Below are 16,261 nucleotides of genomic sequence, written 5' to 3' on the forward strand. Positions count from 1 at the left end.
GATCTCCTGACCTCGTGATCCGCCCGTCTCGGCCTCCCAAAGTGCTGGGATTACAGGCTTGAGCCACCGCGCCCGGCCAAGAAAAAAATTTTTAAAAGCATATGGAGAACAAATGCTACCAACTTGATCTAAAACAGCATTCTTTTTAAAAAATCTTAGCATCTTAGCCTTGCCCATATCGCATGAATAGCACCGTAGAGGCGAGTCAAAGTTAACTGACTCAGGAAAGCTCTTAGGAAAGCCCATCAACACGCAGGAATTGATTCAGGCTGCAGAAAGCCAAGGAAAGAGGCCTGGTGGGGCAAGCTGGTTCAAGAGAGGACCATATATATATTTTAAAACCAAAAAAATAAAGTATCCTCATTCAAGAGACGGAGCAATGAAACACCCAATCGGAGAAAACTCAAGTAGATTGTGGATAGTCGGCCTCCCGCTAACGGTAACACCTCAAGAGAGATAGCTAAATCAGAACAGGTTTTGGAAAAATTTTATTGCATTTTGTTTCCATGTGGAAGCACTGACAGAATTGAAAAGAGGCAGCATGTTCGACTTACTTTTCTGAAAAATCACATGGCTAGATTCACTGTCGCCCTACCCAGGACAGGATTGAATAAACCTTATCTTCTACCCCCACCCCAAGCAAAAGCTAAAAAAGGGGTTTTCTGGCAATTGCTTAAAAAACAAATCAATGTGTGAGAATTCCCAGATGGTCAATAATCATATTTGTCATTTTTGTACTTGGAGGGCACTCCCTACCTCCTTCAAACAAGACTGACACAGGAAGTGCCTCTCAAATGGAAAATCTATTCCGTCCCAGTGCCACAGGCGTAGGTGTGGCTGTGGATTCCAGCCAATGGTATGGCCATATGTCAACTTTGAAAAGGTGGGGACTGTGAGGTAACCCCAGCATCATGGTCATCTCCATGCCAGGACAACAGTCTCCCAGGTTAAAATATAGATAAGACACAGGTACGTGCACATTTATGGGGGTTAAATATCAGAAAGTGAATCCACTTTGAAGTTTATAAAATGAGAAGGGGATGATGGCAGGGCTGTATGTGTCGGGCACTGGTGCCTATTGCAGTCAGAATCCACACTGCTTAACTGACATCTTGCTGGGGAAGACAGGGAGAGGGGGTGGTGAGAGAGGAAGCAGATGTAACAAAGGAAAAGGCAGCTCGCCCGAAATTGTGTAATTTTTTCCCCTTGATTGTATAAGGCATTTTGAACTGGAAAAATGTCTTTCCTTCACACTCTTCCAAATAATCACAGGGAATATAAGTGCTGATTTAGAATACAAATAAGACCTCTTTCATCTCTCTCCCCACTCCGCCGCAAAATCATTCTACACACCCCAAGCCCATAAAGTACAAGGCAGGTCATTGCTTTGCGAGTTAGGAGGCAAACTGTGTCCAGCTGGGGTTGAGGTCGCTGTGCCAAGGTCCCTTCCGAAGGCTCCAGCCCTGATTCTGCCCTTCTCAGGCCTCAAGGGGTGCATCCATCTTCGGTGAGGTTTTAAGTCCCATCGGGGAGCCCGTCACTGCCTCCTGGGCAGTGGGAGGTCAGGGCCCTCCTGGCTTGCCCATGCATCCCCTGCCAGGTGTCCGAACTATTCCATCCATGCACAGCGTCACATCCACTCAGTTAGTAGAATGGGCACAGCCCGAGACAGCACCCTCTGTATTAGTCATGCCAGACAGACAGCAGAGAGAAACCAGAGGCCAGAGAAGTGATTTTAAAAGGAAAAGAGAGCAGCTTCGGTCACCAAAGGAAATCGAAAGGATGGTTTTTAAAAAATAAAATGTGGGGACTTTTTTTTTTTCTCTGCAATGCTCAGCCATTTTACTTGAGACATAAAAAAAGTTTTAAGAGTAGTTGTTTTGCTTTTTCGATTTAAACATTCATGAGAACAGATGGGATGGTAGTGCTGTGGTGTGGGCTTGTGTCTGAGTGGCCATGCTGGTTGGGGTCCTTCAGACCACATACTGGTACGGGTCTGCCTTCCCTTGGTCTGGCGTGGCAAAAGGGCTGGCCCAGCCTAGAGAGAAGGGGTGGCCAAAAACGGCTTTCATGTTCATCCATTTTGTTTTTTTAGCCCATCTTCTCTCTTCCTTTTTCAATTGTTCTATTCCCTGAAAACAAGAACAATCATACTTTCAGTCAAGCACTGCATTGCTGTGGTTTTTTTGGGGGGGATGTCCACAGTGAGAGGTGAATGGAGTAAATATTTTCTTTTTAAAGCAACAAAGCTATCTACATAATACATCTTTCTCAAAAAACGTGTTACTAAAAAAATTTCTCCTTTTCTTGGTGGGCACTCATTCACAAGTTCCTCCAAGAAGGGAGGGAAAAAGCAGCATCATCAGCAGCGCAGACGCCGCTGCGTCTAAGTATGCCAGGCCAGGGTGTGTCGCTGTCTCCAGCTCTGGCCCCTCGCTGGGCTCTGCAGAGGCACTCTTCAGAAACTCTGTGCTGGGCTGTGGATGGAGTGCTATGAAGGCTTTGTCACTAGAGGCCTCAGAGCTGTTGGGGAGCTCGCAATCATCATAACCAATGATGGCCGTTAATCTGGGAGAGGTTTCTAGGAAGTTTGAAGCTACCATGACCACTTTGCAGACAAAAAAAAAAGGAACAAATCAAATGACTGCTCTGGCGCTGTGCGTCTCACCAGCCTGGGGGATTAAGCAGCACCCTGCTTAGTGGGGCTGGTGAGACACAAACTGAAGGTTGAATAGGAGTGACAGACCACGAATGAGGGAGGAAGTCACCATAGAGGAGGAAGGAGGAGGGATTAGTACAGGTTAGAGGGTGGCATGGCCAGGCCAGCCAGCCTGGCATGGCAAAGGTCCTCCTAGTGGCTCCTTTGGGGAGAAGCGTGGTGGAGACCTACGCAGCAGCTGTCACGGAGCTGGTGCCGCTTCCCCTGCTAAGTCTCAGGAAAAAACTGGGGCTGGGGGAAGAGCTGCTTCCTCCCCCTCTCCCTTCGATGGAGCTGGTCAAAGGGCAGAGCTTGAGAACAGGGCCCCTGCCCAGAGGGACAGGAGAGAAGCAGCCTGGCAGAAGCCTGGCCAGGGGTCTGTCTGCTGTGGTCTCTAGTGAAGGGGTGCTGGGAGGACAGCCGAATTTGAGTCTGTCTTCACAACCTAGGGACGTGGGAAGGACACAGGGCAAAGGGAAGACACACTTTCCCAGGTGGGGCAGGGCCCTCCAGCTTTCTCCTTTCCTTCCAACATAATTCTCAGGGAAGAACGGCTAGGACTGGGGCCGTGAGAGCTTGCCTTCTGGTTCCCCCAGACCGTGACCTGGCAGTATCCCAATGGCAGGCGGGTCCTGAAAGAATCCCCATCGAGTTCCCTGTAGATCTTATGCAGAAAAGTTGGTCACCGTTACTGCTTGGATGCAGGGCTGGATCTAAACCACTGGCTACTAGTTTTACAGAAACTCCTTTGAAATGACATCATTTTTTATAAAAGAAAAAATGTTGCCAAAAGCCCCGCAACCTTCTAAAAGTTGCCGAAAGACACGAACAATGGTGCTCTGGCAGTGGGCAGCACTGGCCCTTCTTTGCTCTGCACACGCTCCTCTAAGCCCACAGGGGAAGGCGCCCAGCAGCAGTGGGAGGATGTTGTCGTCCTGTGAGCCCACTCCTAACGCTGACCACCCATAGGCCCAAACCTTCACGCAGAGCCCTAGACCACCGGTGAGAGCTGACCCTGAGAGGGCCTCAGGACATCAGGAGTCGTATAGGGATGGCTCTCAGCCTCATGGCTCTGCTTGCTCCTCACGCCCAGAGCTAAGTGCCGCCCCTTCTTCCTATGTAAATCCCCAGAGAAATGCCCATATCACAGCCAGGGATTGACCACCTTGAGGTTTTCAGACACTTTAGGAAGGTCAGGAGATAGCAACAGGGACACCAAGGGAATAGGCCCCAGTCTGGCACAGCCAGCAGCCTCAAAGCTTCCAGTGAAGGTGCTGTGGGCAGATGGGAGGTGGGGGTGGGGGTGAGGAGAAGGCAGTGGATGAGGACCAGGGCTGGGCTGGACAGAGATGACCCAGAGGCCAGGTAAAAGCGTGCTGCCCTGGGGGCTCAAGGCAGACCTGTCTCCTGACTCTGCCCTCAGGACCCAGGCATGGCTGGCAAGCTGACCTGCCTGTCCCAGCTGGGTTAGGGCACCCTGTCAACCACTCTGTTTCAAGCCTGTGGCCCCCAGATGGGAAGGGTGCCCTCAGTGCCTAGTGGAGTGTCTAATGCAGTACAGCATAAAGGAAGACCTGTCATGGGGGGATGGAAGGAAATGTGGTAAAGGCAGCCTTTCAGCCATGGTTGCTGGGCCGCACTCCTGGTATGATCTGCTGTGGCTGCCCCAAGGCTGGAGGACTTGTGTGTGGATGAAGACGACCCAAATGTAACTGCAAACAAAGGCACTGTGCCCTGCACACCAGGGGCCTGACCACTGGGCTCCGGTCTGACTGTGAGCAGCTCTCCCAGCAACACTGACCCTGGCTCCTCCCCATCCCCAGGTGCGGAAATGGCGGGCAGAGCGCCTGCTTACCGTCTCATCTGTGCAGATGGAGTGCACCTGGGTCCCAAACATCACGGATGTGAAAATGAGGAAGAGTAGGCCCTCAAAGCACAGCAGGATGAGGAGAATCACTGTCGTGGGTGGAGAGAAGGAGCTGCACTCTGAAAGAGAAGAAGTACATGGAGCTTGGTGCCGCCACCCACTGCCCGCTGCCCAGGCTCACCGCCCCACTGGGCTCCCACTCTCCCTCCCGCCTGCAGGCCTTCATTCCTCCTGGGTGCCACAGGTCTCTGGCCTCCAGGCTACGGTAAGAATCATCCTGGCCGACTCAACAGGCCAGGCCCCAGTCGGGGCTTCCCTTCCCTAACACAAATCATTCGTTCACTGCCTCCAGTGCCAAGCACAGTGCCTGACACCTGGAAGGGCCCAGGAAGGCCTCTGAAGTGAGGCAGGAAGGCCTGACGACACCACAGTGGACCCTCCTCTCCTCAGAGAGCACAATGCAGGTACCCAGGTGGAGATGCCTGTCCAGTCCTGCTATGGCCATAGGTTTTCTGGGCATTCCTGTATGACATGCTGCCCCTCTAGACCCCATCAGCTCACAGGCAGCTGTGGAGGATCACTTGGTGGCTTTGGGATTTTAAGCTTGGCAGGGGCAGTTGATGCTGGGGCTCAGCCTTGACTACACTGTGAGGTAATGCACTGCCCCTGCTCCCAGGGACATCTGTAGCACCGAGGCCATCAGTGCCAAAGGCCAGGGAGTTGACCAAAGAGGCATGGGCCCAGAGTAGGGGCTTTCACTGTCCTGGCCTCCAGCCCCGGGGACCTGAGGCCAGTCCCGCCATCTTCAGGCCTCCACCCACTCCACTGTGAAGCAGTGAGATTTGACGAGACGTATGGTTTGCTTTTAAGCAGCAGTCTTTTGTCTGAACAAAGTCTAAGTCAGAAACCCAGCGCATGGAAGAGAAAAGCGAAGGTGCTGTGGAGATAGTGGGGGTGAGCAGGGAGGGGAGGGCCCTGAAGCAAGGTGGCCTGGGAAATGCCAGGCCTGGAAGGTGGCCTGGGAGATGGTACTGGCAGACAGGCTAGGCCCCTTGGTTGGCACTCTTCACCTAAGAACTTTTGTGCCTCAGTGCAGTTGCCCATGCTGGCTGAGCCTGGGCTGTGGTTCGTTTCTCGTTGCTTCCATACTTGTGTCTGTTACCCTGGCTGGAAAGATCAGATCCTGGAGGGCAGAGTCGGGCTTCACTGATTCTGGGAATTAAGGGAGTAAGCACTCCATTCAAGCCGTCCTGCTGGCTCCCCAGGGGAATGTCAGGAGGGGCAAGGGAGGTCAAATGTGGGAATGAGCTTGGAAAGATACCAAACACCATGTGGGTGACAGGTAAGAAGCATCTCATCTACAATGCGTATCTCCTCAGGTTTCCCTGGGAACTTATCGATGCCTCTGAATGATTTCTCTTCTTGGCTCCTTGTGGGGCAGGGCTTAGTTGGGGTGGCCACCAGCCTGATGGGCTGGCCGTGGGTGGCTACAAGTATGATGGCCTTGGGCTGGGCAGGGTGTTGGGGAGAATGAGAGGCTCTGACATCTGGCAGACACCATGAGGTACAAATCCTGGCACCAATTCCTGATCATGTACTCTAACTACAAGGCCCATACTAATATTCTGTTCCAGCCCCTGAGTCTTTCCTGTCCTCTGCACTGTGGAATTACCTGTTTCTGTCTGTACTTGTTTGACAGCCGCCTCTCCCACTACACTTCAAACTCCAGGAGGAGAGGGACTTTGTTTTGCTCACTGCCGTACAACCAGTCTTGGGACAGCGCCTGACAACAAAAGGATCTGGGCAAGAGGTTTGGGCTTTCTGAGATTTTCTTTTCCTTGCTGTACCAGGGGATGCTTAAGAATTCATGAAAGAACATCTGCACAGTTTGGCCTTGGCCTGGCAGGAGCACATGGGGGTGCCTGCTGGACAAAGCACCTCCTTCTTATCTGCTTCTGCTGCCCTGGAGCTGGTGGCAGAGCCCAGGGCCATGGCCTGTTCTCCCTCCTTGCAAATCAGCAAGCATCATTCCTCTGTGGGCTGGGCCTCAGGAATTACCAATGGAGTTTGGGGAGGTAGGAATCAGATCGGGAAGTGTGGAACCACCTCCTTATCCTTCTTTAAATATCAACTCAAAGTGCCCTAATCCCGGGGGACAGCCCTCTGCCCCCCCCCACTCACACCAGCTCCTATGGCCCAACAGCTTCACCAGGGCTGAGTAGTGAGGGCAGTAACAGTCATATACAGTCAACTCTCAGGCCTCAACTTTGGGGACTGACCTGTGCCTTCCCAGCCTAGTTGCCACAGAAGCTGGGTGCCTGAAGCCCACTCCATCAGGAATCTTGAGCACAGTTAATCAAGAGCATGGCTGGGAGGACCCTGACCATTGGAGTCAACCGACAGGGCTAAAAACCTTGCTCCAGACCTAGGCTTGAACTACAGGCCCTCTTCTTAGCTGAGTGATCTTGGGAACTTGTTCATCCTCTGTGGGCCGCAGCTTCTGTCATCTGCAAAGTGGGAAGCATCCCTCCTACCTTGCAGGCTGGTTATAAAGGCAAAACAATGCACCGCTCAAAAAGCCCTTTGGGCCATTCCTGGCTCCCAGTAGGCATTAATGAAATGGTCCCTTCCAGCACCATTCCATGACAGGGACATTTTGCCTCACTGACAGTCTGCGCTACCCCATCACCTGCCCACGTCTGTTAACTTGATGAGAGGTGGGAGGTGTTTGGGATGATAAAATATCCTAATTGGACTCTCCTGTCAAGTCACCAAGGCCACATCTGGAGTAGATCTGGTTCCCCAGGCCTAGCAGAAGGCATGTACTTCAGAATGCTCACCAAGTGATCAGGAACTTGCTGGCGACTCACCTAGATAGGCAGAATGGCAAGTTCTGCACATACCCACTCACCCCTACCCTCCCTCCTCTCCTCTCTCTATTGTCTGCTAGCTTGACCTCTGCCATCTGACTTATGCCTGAATTGTGGGAAGAAGTCAGCATGAATAGGAAGAGCAAAAGTTCTAAAGACAGTGAAATAAAAAAAGGAGGTCCATGGAGGGAAAAGCAGAGGAAATACAATGTTCCTTGCTCAAGACGTTTGTCTTACAGACTGTGAGTGTGAAAGAGCCAGCCCAGTAGGTGGCCTCTTATTTCTTTTCCTCCAGCATCTATTGTTTTCCTTTAGGATCTGTGCAATCTTCTGGCTGGAGTTTCTTCCTCAGTATTTGCACATTTCAGTGGGATGCCTCTAAAGCAGGAAGAATTATCTACAATCTTAATGTAAATTCACGATTATCAGTGTAAGCAGTTAAAAAACAACCATCACAAAAACTAAACAAATAAATAAAGAAACTCCATGTCCTAGCCAGAAAGTAAAAAATGAATCTCTGCAAGACTGGAATAAAATGACCTTTGATTTAAGTGCCTCATGGAAAGACAGAAAACAAAACTTCTCTCCCAGCACGGCTCCCACGTACTGGAACCGGCCTCTGTGCTTGCTTGGGGCCTGCATTTTCCCTGGGCACGCTCAGTCCAGAGGGTCTGTCTGTCCAACTCACGACTTTACCTGTCGAACTGACGTTAAGGGGCTGCATTTTTTCATGAAGAGAGATTCCAGCCTCTGCCATTTCTTCCCTGTTCAGTCCATAGGCTTTCAGGAGATTTAATAAAATGAGGTTGGCCCCTGGTACCATGAAGGAAACAAAGAGCCTCCCTGCCCCCACTAAGGTCACACACCCACCCTGGAGCAGGGAGGAAAGCCTCGGCACATACTCACTTGTCCAATCTTCTTCAAAGCAATGCAGGAAGTGGAATCCCACCATGATGAGGGCGTGCAAGGAAATGAGAGCTATGTACATCTGAAACAGGAAAGCAGTGCAGATACCATTGTTGTAAGAATCCTCTGACCTCATGGGCTCCTGGGACGGGGGCACTCAGAACTTGCCACTCAGGAACACTTAGCTAGGCCGAGGCCTGACCAGGAGGGACCGGGGGCCAGCTAGTGATTCCCTACAGATCCCCCTACCCCCAGCCCTGGGTCAACTGAGCAGCTATCTGCGGGAGTATGTGGAACCAGAACAGAAACAAGCCCGTCTCCCAGGCATGACCTGGGCTCCAGGCAGTCTCAGCTGCCTGGGACGGGGGTTCAAGTCTGCTGTATCTCCTCCCTTGAAAAGTCAGGGTACTGACTGCTGAGGGCCCTTCTAGTCCTTGCACTAAGTAGACTCCACCTACCTGCAGCTCAGGATTTGAGGTCATCACCCAAACTGCCTTCTTGAGCTACTTAGGTCCAACACTTGGCATGGGAGCCCAGAATACAGCCCTTGCTCATAGCTAATCAACTTGAATCAATTTTCTAAACGCTCAAGGGAAGGACTTAGGAACAGGCACTTGTTGAGCCAGAGAGATCTTTGGCAGGAAGGTGGAGATCTACAGGGCCAGGCAGTATTCTAAACAGCAGCAAAGAACATCGTGAATGCTGAGAATTTTCAAAGGAACAAAGTGCTCCATTGCTTCTTGGGGGGCGGGGCAGAATTTGGAAGCTGACTTACTGTAAACAGGACGAAGTACTTCTGGTTGTTCTCGCCGACACAGTTGTTGACCCACGGACAGTGGTGGTCCATCTTCCGAATGCACCGCTTACAAACACTGAAACAGCCCACAGGTCAGACCTTTAGGGTGTTGGGAGGGCCCTGGGGAACACAGAACCCATGGCACCTGCTCCACTCCTCTGAAATGGCTTCCTTGGGTACTGCCAGGGATTTTCCTGGGTGTGTGTCACATGGGGCTTGGGAGGCTGGGTCAGGACCCCAGGGTGGCAGTCATTCCAGACAGGGGTACAGAGTCATTCTCCAAAGCCTCTTAGCTTGCTTAGCACATAAATAGGACAGAACTGACATGGCTAAGAAAGAGGCTGCTCTCCTGAGGTAATGGGGCTTACAATTTGGTTTCCTGGGGGAAAAACAATGAAGTAGTTTCAAAAACTTGACCAAGTGGGCTAAGATTTGGAGAATGGCTGCTACTTATTTCCCCAAAAGACCAAACCACCAAGGGCTGGGTGGAAGTTCTAGAAGCACTATGAGGTGCTACCAGGGAGGGCCAGGTACCTCCACCAAGGAAGGACAAAGGACAGAAGAGAGGGCTATTTCAGAGCAAGATCAAGGACAGCAGGAAGCCCAGCTCCAAAAACTTTTTGGCTCTAAGACGACATCCATTGAGCCAAAAAAAAAAAAAAAAAGAAGAAAAGCATTTGAGTCCAGGCACGGGGGCTCCTGCCTGTAATCCCAGCACTTTGGGAAGCTGAGGTGGGCAGATCATCTGAGGTCAGAAGTTTAAGACCAGCCTGACCAACATGGTGAAACCCTATCTCTACTAAAAATACAAAAATTAGCCGGGCGTGGTGGTGCACGTCTGTAATCCCAGCTACTCGGGAGGTTGAGGCAGGAGAATCACTTGAACCCGGAAGGCAGAGGTTGCAGTGAGCTAAGATCATGCCATTGCACCGCACCCTATCCTGGATAACAAGAGCAAAACTCTGTCTCTCCCCACCGCCCCCCAAAAAAAGTCATTTGAGCTTAACTGTCGACCAGATCATTTCATTAATTTGCACATTTCTAACATTATTGGGATAATTCTTGGGCTGAGCCTGTTTCAAGCTTATTTGATAGCAAGCACAAACCCACTCCCCCTTTGGACAATACAAAGTAATAATATGAAAAAAGTGTCCAGGACTACTGGGGCTTGAAAGCAACTGCTTCCCAAAGCTCAAGTTTAGAAAGACTCATTTGCCATGAGAAAGAAAAAAAAAACTTTTTATCTGAGGAATGTGAGCCTGTTTAATTACTAGGCCTAGAAAAGCACTGAAATATGACAGCCTGTGACAGCAGTCACATCTCACACCCCACCTTTGAGATAAATAATTACCTTTTTTTTTTTGTTAGATAGGATCTCCCTCTGTCACCCGGACTAGAGTGCAGTGGTGCGATCACGACTCACTGCAACTTCCCAAGTTCCAGCAATCCTTCCACCTCAGCCTTCCAAATAGCTGGGACCACAGTGCACGCCACCACACCCAGCTAATTTTTTTGTATTCTTGATAGAGATGGGGTTGCCCAGGTGGGTCTCAAACTCCTGAGCTCAAGCAATCTGCCTGCCTTGGCCTCCCAAAGTGCTGGGATGACAGGCATGAGCCATTGTGCCCAGCAAATAATGACCTCTTGAAGCTACTAGCTATGTGGGCTCTAGACTGATGCCAAGTAGCCATGGAATGACACACACTCTATAGTTCAACAATGTATAGCCAATCACTAATCAATGTTATTTCTGTAAGCCAATGTCAGTTCCTGTCAAACAGCTTTGTATCAGTCCCTTTTCCCCTTTTCCCTTTAAAAACCTGCTTGTAAACGGGGAAAAGACTCCCTATTCAATAAATGGTACTGGGGATAACTGGCTAGTCATATGCAGAAGGTTGAAGCTGGACCCCTTCCTTACACCATACACAAAAATCAACCCAAAATGGACTAAAGACGTAAATGTAAAATCCAACACTATAAAAACCCTGGAAGACAATATAGGCAATACCATCCTGGACATAGGAATGGGCTAAGATTTCATGACAAAGACAGCAAAAGCAAAAATTGACAAATGGGATCTAATATAAACTAAGAAGCTTCTGCACAGCAACAGAAACTATCAACAGAGTAAACAGACAACCTACAGAATGGGAGGAAATATTTGCAAACTATGCATCTGACAAAGGTCCAATTATCTAGCAACCATAAGGAAATTAAACAAATTTACAAGAGAAAACCAATCCTACTAAAAAGTAGGCAAAGGACATGAACAGACACTTTTCAAAAGAAGACATACATGTGGCCAACAAGCATATGAAGAAAAAGCTCAGTAACACTGATCATCAGAGAAGTGCAAATCAAAATCACAATGAGATACCATCTCACACCAGTCAGAATGGCTACTATTAAAAAGTCAAAAAACAGATGCTGGCGAGGGTGCGGATCCAAGGGAACATTGACACACTGTTAGTGGGAGTGTAAACTCGTTCAACCACTGTGGAAAGCAGTGTGGCAATTCCTCAAAGAGCTAAAAGCAGAACTACCATTCAAACCAGCAATCCCATTACTAGATACATATCCAGCGGAATAGAAATCCTTCTACCATAAAGACACATGCATGCAAACGTTCACTGCAGCACTATTCACAATAGCAAAGGCACGGAATCAACCTAAATGCCCATCAACCTAAATGATGACAGAGTGGCTAGAGATGGGGTACATACACACCATGGAATACTATGCGGCCACAAAGAAGGGAACAACAGACACTAGGGTCTACCTGAAGGTGGAGGGTAGGAGAGAGAGGGCCAGAAAAGATAACTATTGGGTACTGGGCTTAATACCTGAGTGATGAAATAATATATACAACAAACACCCATCACACGAGTTTATCTACATAACAAACATTCACATGTACCCCCAGCCTAAAATAAAAGTTAAAAAACCTCCCAAAAACCTGCTTGAACAAAGGCAACTTGGAAGTATGTTTCAGGCTGCAGTCCTCAATGTTGGCCCAAATAAACTCTCTCGATTAATTTTGCCTGTTTCTTTCTTTAGGTCACCAGCCAAAAGATGTGTTCATTGACAATTTTTTTTTCAATTCATTATTTTAATCGATTCTAGTCTCCTTTTTATTATCTTGGGGACATTATTTATTCAAAATAGGTTGAAATGCTATAAACAAAGCTTTGAAATAATACAATTATATTTCCTTTCTTTTTTTTTTTTTTGAGACAGGAGTCTTGCTCTGTCGCCCGAGCTGGAGTGCAGTGGCCAGATCTCAGCTCACTGCAAGCTCCGCCTGCCGGGTTTACGCCATTCTCCTGCCTCAGCCTCCGGAGTAGGTGGGACTACAGGCGCCCGCCACCTCGCCCGGCTAGTTTTTTGTATTTTTAGTAGAGACGGGGTTTCACCGTATTAGCCAGGATGGTCTCGATCTCCTGACCTCGTGATCCGCCCGTCTCGGCCTCCCAAAGTGCTGGGATTACAGGCTTGAGCCACCGCGCCCGGCCTATATTTCCTTTCTAAAAGGTCCTTAGTTCAAGGCCAGGTGTGGTGACTCACGCCTGTGATCCTAGCACTCTGGGAGGCTGAGGCAGGCAGATTACTTGAGCTCAGGAGTTCAAGACAGCCTGGGTAACATGGCGAGACCCAGTCTCTAACAAAAATACAAAACATTAGCCGGGTGTGGTAGTGTGCACCTGTGGTCCCAGCTACTCGGGAGGCTGAGGTGGGAGAATCGCTTGAGCCCGGGGTGGGGAGAGAAGGTTGCAGTGAGCTGTGATTGTGCCACTGCACCCCAGCCTGGGTGACAGAGCAAGACCTTGTCTCCAAAAAAAAAAAAAAGGTCCTTAGTTCTGCTGGGCATGGTGGCTCATGCCTATAATCCCAGCACTTAGGGAGGCCAAGGTGGGAGGATTGCTCGAGCCCAGGAGTTTGAGACCAGCCTAGGCAACACAGTGAGACCCTGTGTCTAAAAGTAAGTGTTTTTTTTTTTTTTGAAGCTCTTGGCTTTCAGCTCGGAGGCGGCTAAGGTGCAACCTTCTTCAGTTGTCCCAAATCTGGGTTCATCCAACACCAGCTGCCTCTACCATGCCGCCGAAGTTCGACCTCAATGAGATCAAAGTTGTATAGCTGAGGTACACCAGGAGTGAAGTCAGTGCCATCCTGTGTGGGCCCCCAAGATCGCGCCCCCCCACCCAAGTCTGTCCCCAAAAAAGGTTGGTAATGACATTGCCAAAGCAACTAGTGACTGGAAGGGTCAGAGGCTTACAGTGAAACTGATCATTCAGAACAGATAGGCCCAGATTGACATGGTACCTTCTACCTCTGCCCTGATCATCAAAGCCCTCAAGGAACCGCCACGAGACAGAGAGAAACAGAAAAACGTTAAACACAGCGGAAACACCACTTTTCTGTTTTGGAGACAGAGTCTCGCTCTGTTGCCCAGGCTGGAGTGCAATGGTGTGATCTCGGCTCACTGCAAGCTCCAACTCCCAAGTTCAAGCGATTCTCCTGCCTCAGCTTCCCAAGTAGATGGGACTACAGGCATGTGCCACCAAGCCAGGCTAATTTTCATATTTTCAGTAGAGACAGGATTTCACCATGTTGGCCAGACTAGTCTTTAACTCCTCACCTCAAGTGATCCACCCGCCTCGGCCTCCCAAAGTGCTGGGCGGGCTCATAGGCGTGAGCCACTGTGCCCGGCCGGAAATACCACCTTTGATGAGATTGTCAACATTGCTTATCAAAGCAGTACAGATGCGGCACTGACCTTTAGCCAGACAACTCTCTGGAACCATTAAAGGGATTCTGGGGACTGCCCAGTCTGTGGGCTGCCAAGTTGATGGCCACCACCCTCATGACATCACAGACGACATCAACAGTGGTGCGGTGGAGTGCCCAGCTACTTAGAAGCACAAAGGAAGACATTTCAATAAAGGATATTTGACAACTAGAAATAAAAATAAATAAAAATTTAAAAAGTTCCTTAGTTCACACCAGCTTTCCTCTTCACTAGCTTCCATAACTAATTTTACTTTGGGTTCTTGAAAAAGTGCAGAGTGGGCAATGGCAGGTGGACGCTGGAGGAAGGGCTGGGCACTGGGGCCTTGCTGGATCACACTCACACCACAGTGCTGACTAAGCTCTTGCTGACCAGCTGGAAGGACAGGGAAAGCACAGGAGAAGCTCCGCTGGGCTGGAGATGTGCTGTCCCCTGGATTCCAGAACCTGGAAGCAAAGACTACTCCGGAGGAGTCCTCCACCACAGTGCTCACTCGCAGCCCAAGGAGAAGATGTGTGCGTTTCAAAGCCTTGCATGAACTTTGGTGGCAATGCAGACCTGAGTCCGCTGAGCTACCCTGGTCAAACTGGCTAACTTGGAGCCTCCAGTTTCCCTTCTGTACAAAATAAGTTTATTATAAGGAATACATGAGACAGATAATGTGACTAGCTTAGACGATGTGTGTTCATACTGGTCTCCACCCTTGCTCTTTTCCACAACTTCAAAGGGCCTCACTAACACAGACATGTTGGGAATGGGCATATTTCAGAGATGCTGGCCTGGTTCCAGAATTTCCCTGGGGACCAGGAGGGCAAGATAAGAAAAGGAGACACAAAAGGGACATGGAAGTAACAAAGAGCAAGCTAAGTACCAGCAAGTCCATTAGCCACTCTGTTTCTCTCTCTCTCTCTGTTACCAATTTAAAAAATACACATGAATATATATGTAAGTATATATATATAATATATATTTTTAAATTGGTACGCCTGTTCCCAGTACACAATTTTAAAAGTGCAGATAAGTAAACAGTGCCGAGTGAGTACTCCCTGCATCCTAGGCCTCAGGCACCAGGTGCCATGCTCCCTCCATAGAGCCTGTTTCTGGCATGTTCCTCCAGAGACCAGTACCTCTGGGTTTCTTAATCCCCTCCCCATCCGGGGAACAAACTCCTGAGGGTAACCACCTCTCTGCTCCTGGCTCCTGAGCAGTTTCTCTTTCATCTGCACTTATTTTTAAAAGGGTTTTCAAGTGGGTGCTCTTGAGACAGTGTTGGCTCAGCGGCAGAGAGGTGCCAAGTGGCTGCACATCCTCTGAAAGCTGCCGAAGAGTTTAAATAAGCTCTTACAGCAAAGCTATTCTTCCCTCTCCTCCCAGCCTCTCTGGAGACAAGGCGTGAATACCAGGAAGCTGGGTTTCTCAATGGGCTGAGTCTCACTGGGCTTCCAAATTAGAAAGATACACACCTCAGGGAACAGGGAGAGTGAGTACAGCCTGCCGAGGGCCACAAGTGTTGGTCTAAAAGGCCGGTCCCTGAGTTTCCTGTTTTCAAAGATATGAAATGCCAAACCCACACTACCCTTCTTGGGCCAGGTGGTGTGTAGACTGGGGGGGTGAGGCCCATCCCACGGTGGCTGGAGGCACTGCTCTGTGTAGACTGGGGGGGTGAGGCCCATCCCACGGTGGCTGGAGGCACTGCTCAGAGGCTGAGCTGCTCACAGAGGCCTGAAGGGTGCTGGGGCTGGAGCCTGGAGCAGCCACGGACAGGGACCAGAGGCAGATGCTGAAGGACAGTGAAGGGCATACCACACCCTGCCCTACTTCACCTCAGGCACCATCTGTCATGAGGAAGAAGAAAAAATGTGGGCCTCCCCCCACAACTCCTGACTCCCCACAGGGAATCAATCACCTCAGAGCCAGCTGTTTTCCCGGCCCCCACGGCATGCACATGGGCAGGGGGCTCAGCAGTGTTCCCTTCCTAGGCATAGCAGGGCAGCCCAAACACAAGGCCAAGGAAGGCTCATAGTTCACAGACTGAGAGCCTCTTCCACACACTCGCTCAGCCATCTTCCCCGTTTTGGCTGTGGATGGCCTCAATGCCTGAAGCCCTTTCTTCAGTCTTTCCACTTGGCAAAATCTACCCTATCCTCTAAGGGTCCTTCTTGTTCACAGTCCTCTCCTGGCATTCCTTTCTGGCACTAATTCCAGAGTCTTGTGGAGGAGATGCTGTAAACTGGTGAGCTCCCATGGCACAGGGACCAAGTGTGCAATAACAATCACAGAAAAGACCAAATACCCTAACTGGAGGTATTTGCGCCCTGGCCTTCCAGGTTTCCCAGGC

At 49.9% G+C, this 16,261-nt stretch overlaps 1 protein-coding gene and 1 pseudogene across 2 annotated transcripts in view; one reads left to right on the forward strand and one right to left on the reverse strand.

Annotated features, from left to right (window-relative positions):
• Positions 1-16,261, reverse strand: part of ZDHHC3 (zinc finger, DHHC-type containing 3) — a 61,267-nt gene that overhangs the window by 9,634 nt on the left and 35,372 nt on the right. The window contains exons 4-7 of one of the 2 annotated variants that reach the window (XM_011952648.1): positions 9,117-9,213; positions 8,342-8,423; positions 4,554-4,684; positions 755-2,132 (exon numbers count right to left, since the gene is read on the reverse strand). In XM_011952648.1, the coding sequence (XP_011808038.1) occupies positions 1,974-2,132; positions 4,554-4,684; positions 8,342-8,423; positions 9,117-9,213 (469 nt within the window). In that variant the 3' untranslated portion in view covers positions 755-1,973. Of the gene's footprint in view, positions 1-754; positions 2,133-4,553; positions 4,685-8,341; positions 8,424-9,116; positions 9,214-16,261 lie in introns of those variants that run through there. The other variant, XM_011952647.1, reaches the window with a different exon arrangement.
• On the forward strand, positions 13,155-14,051 carry LOC105519318 (annotated as a pseudogene).

This window comes from Colobus angolensis, unplaced genomic scaffold, assembly GCF_000951035.1.
Source record: "Colobus angolensis palliatus isolate OR3802 unplaced genomic scaffold, Cang.pa_1.0 Scaffold344, whole genome shotgun sequence".
Taxonomy (NCBI): domain Eukaryota; kingdom Metazoa; phylum Chordata; class Mammalia; order Primates; family Cercopithecidae; genus Colobus; species Colobus angolensis.